Genomic DNA, 8,585 nt, shown 5'->3' on the forward strand with positions numbered 1-8,585 from the left:
CAATCATAATTAACAATAAATAGCCTATTAAAGGGGCTCCTTTGGATACAGTTTTATTCAGCGGGGGTCTGTGGTCTATTGCGTATCTATTTAGGAGGCTCTGATGTGAAAAAGATTGGCAAGCCCTGCTATTAATCACTTTAAATTGCAAGTGCTATGACTGCACAGGAATCTGACCTGGGTGACATGCAGCTCTCTAGAATACAGGATTGACATTTTAATGCAGTAATAGTATGTATTTATTTATTTATTTTCTTACTTACTTACTTACTTACTTACTTACTTACTTAAATCGGGATTTAAAGGTTCCATTCATATTCCATTGGAGCAGGACCGCCATTGCTGGAAAAAGTTGCCATGTGCTGTATCAGAGGTATGATGAGACAGTTTTTCAGTGTCTGCACACAGCTCAGATGCATTTAGATGTACATGCACTTAGATACATTGATCCAAAACTGCACTGGCTCAGATATTTGGTCTCAGTACATTTACTGTAAAGGAGACAGTGAGGAAATACAATGCGGCCAGTAGATGGCAGCACATTTCTTTAAAACTTGTCAACTCCAAAAACAGTCCAGCCACTCAGACTTTCTAATATTACATATCATATCACCTGTCTCAAGAGAGGGGCAGTGCGCACCAGCTTTTTGGACAGGCTATGAAAGTGGGGGGCTGCATATTTTCTTTTTTGTCTGTAAGTATCTGATTGGTTGAAAGTTTTAGGGCAGTTTTTTTTTTCCCCACAATGAACTTTCCCATATAAAACCTATGATGATGTGAAATCTCCATTCTTTCAAAGTGCGCAACGGGGCTCAACTGATGGAATTATTGAACTGAGAGGGAATAGTAAACGTTGATACTGGATTACCTTGTGCGGTGGAATATAAATTCTGATATTAGGCCTACAGTTGACTCAATCCAGCTCCCAGACTTGGCTCACTTACCCCAGTTCAACGCCTCACTTGAACTTAAGGTTTGTTTTGCTTTGTGTTTACGCTTCCTGAAGCCGGGACAGGTCCATTTCACGCACCGTTTGCGCCATGGCGAACTCGTGTCTCCAACTGAGCGGGTTTCTGATCAGCTGTCTCGGCTGGGTGGGCATCGTGATCGCGACAGCCACCAATGACTGGGTGGTTATGTGTAAGTACGGTGTGAACACCTGCAAGAAGATGGACGAGCTGAGCGTCAAGGGCCCCTGGGCTGAGTGTGTCATCTCCACCGCCCTGTATCACTGCGTCACCCTAACTCAGATCCTGGATCTGCCAGGTAGATGCCGCTCTTGGAATACCACTATAACAACACAGTGGCTTATATAGGCTTTCAATGAATTGTATACATGTGTATCAAATAAAGTAGTTTCTAGGCATTTCTAAATGCAGCTTCTCTTAAATGTTTTATATATAGTTTCACTTTTTTGTTGTTTCTCCCACTTCCACATACTCTTTTCTTAACTTTAAAATGCCGCTAATCCTCCTTATTCACTTTTATGTTGATTTATTAGTAGATACATACTACCTCCAAAACTTTATTTATCCCTCTTGATGATGAAACATTAATTGGAAGTGGTAAGTTTGTTTGGGTGGCATGATTTTTGTTATTAACAGTGTTATTTGATGTATTCCTGCAGCATACATCCAGACGACTCGTGCCCTGATGATCACAGGTTCGATCCTGGGTCTCCCGGCTGTGGGACTGGTCCTCATGTCCATGCCCTGCATCAGCCTGGGCAACGAACCCCAGAGCTCCAAGAACAAACGCTCCGTTCTGGGAGGAGTTCTCATACTCCTAGTCGGTAAGAAAGTGTAACTAAATTCACTAGCGCAACTAAAAATGTATTTTTAGCAGGAAGAGACTGAATATCATGGTCAGACAAATGAAGCAGGGCAGATTGTTTTACATTTAACTGAACATGTACACCAAGATCCCATCCAGCCTTACACTGACCTCTGTTAACCCCAGCTCAAAGGCTTATGAGGTACTGAGAGTACAGGATGCAGCATATGACACTCTTCCTCCCTGGGGTGCACACACATGTGCACACACACCCAAGCACACACATACACAAATGCATGTTCCCAGCAGTCCATCCATCCCATCCCCCCAGACCCCTATACACATTCCTGTCCTCCACCTACTCTCATCCACACCCTGTCTATTCTGAAACCACATGGAAACACATTCACTGAGCTGCCCAGTTTACTGTGCTTATAAATATTCTGCTATTGCTGCAACTTTTTCCAACACCCATGCCCGTCACTTGGGTTTTCAAAATTTTCCACACCTGTGATTATCATTTGAAAGAGTCTACCAGTGCCTGTGTTGCTCCTACAAAAAAAAAAAAAAAATCTAATACCAACATCCTTGAAATACAATATCTAACCACTGTTCATTCAGAACAACTAAATCCCTAATCCTCAGCATGAATCATGTTAACAGAGTGCTAATGCATAAGTTTTAGTCCACTTTTGTGCAACTGGGAATGAACATATAATATATGTATTGATTTTCTATCTTGATACGCTTTGTGGTAATGGTTTAGTCTGTGTGTGCAAGGCGGGATAAAAATCCACTAGCTCTATTCCCTGCCATTGCTGAAACACTGGCAGAAGACTTCTAAGGAACAATTATATTTAGTTCCTTTGTGATTATTTTTGCTATGTGTTACCTCTGAAGCATGACTGGGGGATCCTCTGATCTGCTCTTTGTTTCTGGATTCAGGTTTTTCTGTTGTGGCACTGTAAATTCAAATTGTCTTGTGTTAGAAGGTTAGTGTTTGTGGTAGGCCATGCTGGCAGGAAGGTACTGTATACACATGCTCCTATCAGCTCTGAGGAAATTCTGTATTTGTCTAGGTCTTAGTGCAGGCTAAGCCCCTCTGCTGTAGTTTGAGGCAAAGCTTACATAACACCGTTTATTCTTGCTACTCTAATTATTATTCTGTCTTTCTCTCTTTCTTGTGTTGTCTGCAGTATACAGCGGTAGAAATCATAAAACCCCTATTTCTTAAATGCCTCCTGTACGCTTGCTCCAGACCTTCAGAGAAATTGTTTGAAAAGTCTGACAGTGCTAATCCAGGATTTATCTGGAGAGTGTTAAAACTGACACTGGATCTTACGGTAGCAAATTTTTCTACTCATGTAGAGTATCAGACTTTTAGTGGGTCTGCAGTTTTGTGCGAGACAATGTAGTTTGTGCGTATATCAACTTATGGATCTATCTGGGCCCCACTTTATTCCACTGCAGTCTATACAGTAGATACAGATGAGCCATCCTGGTACTGCCGGGATACAGCAGGATCAGACTCTTAAAGTATTGTTAAATGTGGTGTCTAAATGACTAATAGGGACGAAACTTTTTGGAACTGGTCCAGTATTGAACATGATTGCTTTCACCGGCAACCGGCTGCAATGTAATCCGTTGGAGCAATTTTGTCCAACTAAGTATGTCCACTTAAAGCGGCTGTATTTGCCACTGACAGGCTCATGTTTTTATTATAAGTATCTAACCTGAAACATAAGTCTCGCTCAAGGAGAAATCTTGGTCTGAAATCTCACAAGAGGAGTTGTTGCTGGAAGATTGCGGTGGAAACATGAGTGGGAGTTGGAGAAAGGAGTGACCAGCATTTGTTGTTTTGGAGTACAGAAAGTGTAGCTTAGTGTCATCTTAAAGATTTTTTTTTTTTTTTTTTTTTAAAAAGCAGTTGTTTGTATTTTAGCTTATTCCTGAGCTGTGCTGGCAGAAAGTCGCGCCACACTTTGTAGAAATTTGCCGGATAGGGACATGCTGACAATGTGGATAGTTGTGTTACAAATGGATGTAAACACTCCTGTCCGTCTACATTTTGACAGGAATTACAACTGGCAGGCAAAGAGGAAAAGAAATCCTATACCAAAGCACTTTTGCTTAAAGAAAAATGCTGAGAGACCTGCTGCAGGTGTTGTTATTAGCTAAAGTTATGGTGTTGACCTGGATTCCTGTACCTGTAAAACAAATGGCCCCTCGGAGATAATAAAGTTTCCCTTGGCCTTGACCTTGATTCAGTACACACAAAAGCTTTCCAGAATAATGTAAGAATTTAATAACAATCTGAGGTTGTCAGTGGTAAAAAGAAAAAAAAAAAAAAAGCACTTTTAGTTGACGTACCATACACTGATGGGCGAAATTGTCCTCAAGGAATACATTGCAACCCATTTCTCAGCTGCCGTAGTCTAGCTCTATTCTTGACAGTTCCTCAAAGTTTTGTCCCTATTAATCATTTAAACCCTAAATGATGTAAAATGGGGCCCAAAATACTGGAATTACCCTTTAATGCAAATTGTGGCCCATTTTGGTAGATAGCCAAGACAGCTATCACAGCTTCACCACAATTTTGAATTGGGGGTCAGAGACAAAATCAAAATAATCCAACAAGAGCTTTGTGAGAGTGAAATGTAATGCAGCTTTGCGTTAGCTTTAGGTTTTGTGAGCCCCCTGGTGGCTCATCTGGTAGATTGCGTACCGTGTATGAAGGTTAAGTCCTAAGTGCAGTGGTCCGCTCTCTTTCTCCTGCCTTTCCTGTCTCTCTACCTTTGCTATCGAATAAAGACAAAGGGCCCTATCTTGCGCCAGACTCCCTAAACCCGCTATTTGCAGCTTTAGGATTTAGGAAGAGGCGTTCCCCCGTAAAAGTTGCTATCTTGTGCACCTCCCACTATCCGCAAAACACCTGCGCTACCCGCTATATTATGCATAGGCGTGTTTTGGGCATTACGCCAGTTAAACCAATCAGTGTGCCAGGTGCCATTGCCTTTAAGGGCAGGCTGCGCTATCCTAAATCCTAAATCCTAAACCCGCGATGGAGAGAGGGAGGTAGATTTTCTCAGGGCTTCTACTGAGGCTAAAGCAAGTTGGCTTTATATACATATGATATATTATATTATAGGTGAGTTAATTCGGGAGGTGGAGCCACATTTGTCCAAGTGGACGTGTCACAAGGTTGTACTGATTGAGTAAAATCCCCGGGCCACACCACACACACACAAGAGGCAGAGGTGGAACTATGTGTAAACTAATTTATTGACAAGGTAGATTGGGCAAATAAAATATTAAAAATAAAAATATAGCACAGCTGCTGGCTTATGATAAAACAACAAAACGTGCTGGCGATAGTGTCCAATTAAAACAGTCTTTCCTCTAAACAGTCTATATGAGTAATATACTCAGTCCATTCCGGCGGCGTCCCGGTATCAGTCCGACCGTGTGTGTGGCGAGGCTCCGTCGGGGCGCGCATTGAAGCCGCCTGGGCGCGCTCTCGTAACAGCCCAAACTTTAGGGATAGCGGATAGCGGGTGGTCAGGACCACCCCGAAATGTCAAAAAATCATCCTTAAGTGCAAGTTTTGTACAAGCAAACTGTTGTGACCCCAGGAGCAAGACTGATGCTGTTTGTTTACACATGGAGTTAGAAATCACTTGGTGCAGCCTTAAATCTACTGCTCCATATGTACCGGTACTGTGGACCAATGCATATTGCTACTCCTTCCTCTGTGTGAGATAGTTCAGAATATATGGATGCATAGGTTGCTTTCATTTGCACCATTTTGCATCCTCAGTTTAAGTACACTGTACCGTGTGTCTCTTTCCTCCCCTTCAGGTGGTGATGATAAAGCATGTTTGTGTGTTTAGGATGTTTTAATTGACACTATTTTGCATCCTTAGTTGTATTACAATTTATTTCCAAGTTCTATGGATGGTGATGCAACATATGCATGTATTGTAACCTTCAGTAGCACCATTTTGCATCCCCAGTTTAATTTGAGCTGTCTTCCTATCAGCCCTGTGATGTAGCATGTAGGTGTGGTTATGCTGCTCTCCCAGTTAAATTTTAACCGTCTTCTTGTTCTTCACAGCCATGTGTGGTGTTGTGTCTACCGTGTGGTTTCCCATCGGGGCCCATCATGAGCACGGCCTCATGTCCTTCGGGTTCTCCCTCTATGCTGGCTGGGTGGGCGCCATCTTCTGCCTGCTGGGAGGATCGTTCATCGCCTGCTGCTCCTCAGAGTCCTACTCCTCCCGCTCCTACCAAGACAACAACCGCTTCTACTACTCCAAACAAGGAGGGGCCAACCCGCCCGCCACCTCCTCCACCAACCACGCCAAAAGCGCCCACGTCTGAGACCGGACACGTCTGAATCCCAAGGGGATGTGTAGCGGACTGTATGTATATAGACACACACTGATACTGAGACATACACACAAGCACAAACACTCAAATGCATCCACATACAAACAACTGTAGTCATGTGCACAGATAAAAAAAAATACACACAATTACACACTCATGCATGTTTCCTGTGCACAGATGGTTTATGCGCAGGAAAAACTCTTACATACAAACTCTTGGATGTGCACACGCAAACATACATGTAAAAGGACATTCACACATACAAACACAAAGAGCACAATGACTGTTTGTTTCCGAGCTCCTTCACCACGCGATGGTTTTGTATCATAGAGCTCATCTCCCAGACATGGACTCAGTCAGGCATGGACTCGCCCCTCTGTTGCATAATTGTCCAGGCATCTGAATAAGAGCCTGCACAGGAGCCTGGGGTCCTAATCACAATGCCCTCGTGGCCTGATGGACTGAGCTATTGATCTGCTATATAACTTCTATTTTTCTATGTAGGTGAATCTAGAGATGCGATCTTTTAAGTGCTTTTGATGATAAATATGTTTTCATTAAAAATGACAATACCGTGATCTGTTGTTTTCATAAGAGCTCGCTGAAAAAAAAAATCCATCTGAGCCATTTTTGTCTCATATTTAGTGTGAAAATCTTGTTTTTTATACAAACAAAGTGGGAACAAATCTACCCGTGGGATGAAATAACCCCACTTTATCTAGTGCAGTTTCGCTTCTTTCAGGAAATTATCTGGAAAAAAAAATAAGCATAAATATGTTGACACAAGGCAGAATGAGGCAGAGAAGCTGACCAGGATCAAGAAAATGATACTTGATTCAAGAAGTTGATTAGCATTGGAAACAAATGGTGTTATTTCATCCCACAGGCACTGAATTTGAGACTAAATAACTTGTTGAGATGGATATTTTTTTGCAGTGTATAACATGTCAGTGTTATGTAATGAAAATGTGTTCATTAAAGTTTTTTTTGTAAGATTGAGAACACTGATTTTTTTTTTATTTTTTTTTTTTACAGTATTATACAACTATTAAATCATCTTGCCACTTGGCCACCTGGAGTGGCAAACTTGATAAAAAAGCACTGTTTCCCTATCATTTGCCAATGAATTTAGACCGATATGATGGTATATTTCACAGGGTCTGTTCTGTTTCTGAAAAATATGCATTTTAGGCAGCGGCTTTTCTATTTTGTATACTAGCACCAACTGTTGCATTTATTCTAACTATCAATCTTGGCAGAAAGTTAGCATCTCGTGCTGATTATCAGTCTAAATATGCATACAGACTTGGCAGATCTGTGTGTATAGTTATGGATATCTGTGAGTTTTACATCACATTGTTCGCAAAAAGGCCGTATCTTAGATGTAACTCTCATTTTTTTTGTTTGTTAATTTTTCCATATTCACAAGTAACTTTGACACATACTGAGCTGTAACTAACTTGCTTCCATCTACTCAATAACAAAAGTGAGACAAAAAAAAAAGCAAAATATCGTGTAACATTGGAACTAAGATGTTCTGTTTGACGTTCTCATCAAAGCTAAGCTCTTCACAAGAATAGTTCTGTAAACAGGTCTGTAGCTTAAGCAGCAATTTTATACGTGAGGGTGAAAAATCCAAATTTCAGAGGTTATACAAGCTTCTCTTGAAGGAATGTGATGACTTGAATATTCAATATCTCAAAACTGCTCCGAACACATGGAACCGGATATTTCCGCGCTCGCGAGTCAGCTCCCTACCGCAGCAGTGTTAGCCACTGTTATTTATTGTGATAAGTGATCCACTGATGTGTAATTGTTTGATTTTCTGTAATAAAGATGAAATGATTTTAGCCTAAAACTGCCTTTGTGTCTTTACCGGTGCAGCAAAGAGTTTCTAGCACACTCTCGTCCCATGCAGCCTTTTCTCCTCTCCTTTCTTGGCTAAATTTAAGTTTGGCCCAAAAACACAGGGAGTGCAGGATGTGGCCATTAAATGTGACACATCTGTGTGTGTGTGTGTGTGTGTGTGTGTGTGTGTGTGTATTTGTGTGTGTGTATTTATGATTTAATCACTAATCCTGGGCTGGGCTGTGCCTCAGTCTGTCCAACCAGTCTGTTTTTGGTGTAATGTCACAAGGTGGTGAGGTGTACTGGCCTATGTGTGTATGAGCATGCGTGTTTGCTTGTGTGTGTGTGTGTGTGTGTGTGTGTGTGTGTGTGTGTGAGTGTGTGTGTGTGTCTTTGTATGGGACATACAAGCCAAAAAAAGGATGAGAAAGGAGAAAAGGGGAGGCTGCCTTTTGAAGGGAAACTTACTGCTGCAGCTCATTGTGTGTGTGTGTGTGTGTGTGTGTGTGTGTGTGTGTGTGTGTGTGTGTGTGTTTGCGCATATGTGTGTGAATATAAGCTGAGGACAAAGTGAT

General features: G+C 41.7%; 1 protein-coding gene across 1 annotated transcript; it reads left to right on the forward strand.

Moving 5' to 3' along the window:
* The first annotated feature begins 806 nt into the window (after nt 1-806).
* On the forward strand, nt 807-7,665 carry cldn11a (claudin 11a). The gene is made up of 3 exons (XM_030081747.1): nt 807-1,266; nt 1,628-1,792; nt 5,888-7,665. Exons 1-3 carry the CDS (start codon nt 1,041-1,043, stop codon nt 6,151-6,153), a joined length of 657 nt encoding a protein of 218 aa, XP_029937607.1. The 5' UTR covers nt 807-1,040; the 3' UTR covers nt 6,154-7,665.
* The last annotated feature ends 920 nt before the right edge of the window (nt 7,666-8,585 follow it).

The sequence above is a fragment of the Myripristis murdjan genome, chromosome 22 (genome assembly GCF_902150065.1).
Source record: "Myripristis murdjan chromosome 22, fMyrMur1.1, whole genome shotgun sequence".
Lineage (NCBI taxonomy): Eukaryota > Metazoa > Chordata > Actinopteri > Holocentriformes > Holocentridae > Myripristis > Myripristis murdjan.

Excerpts from the sequence above, each read along its gene's own strand:
- cldn11a (XM_030081747.1), top strand. The coding sequence starts at position 1,041 with ATGGCGAACTCGTGTCTCCAACTGAGCGGGTTTCTGATCAGCTGTCTC. Across the intron at positions 1,267-1,627 it reads TCAGATCCTGGATCTGCCAG|CATACATCCAGACGACTCGT; the intron begins GTAGATGCCGCT and ends GTATTCCTGCAG. Across the intron at positions 1,793-5,887 it reads AGTTCTCATACTCCTAGTCG|CCATGTGTGGTGTTGTGTCT; the intron begins GTAAGAAAGTGT and ends TGTTCTTCACAG.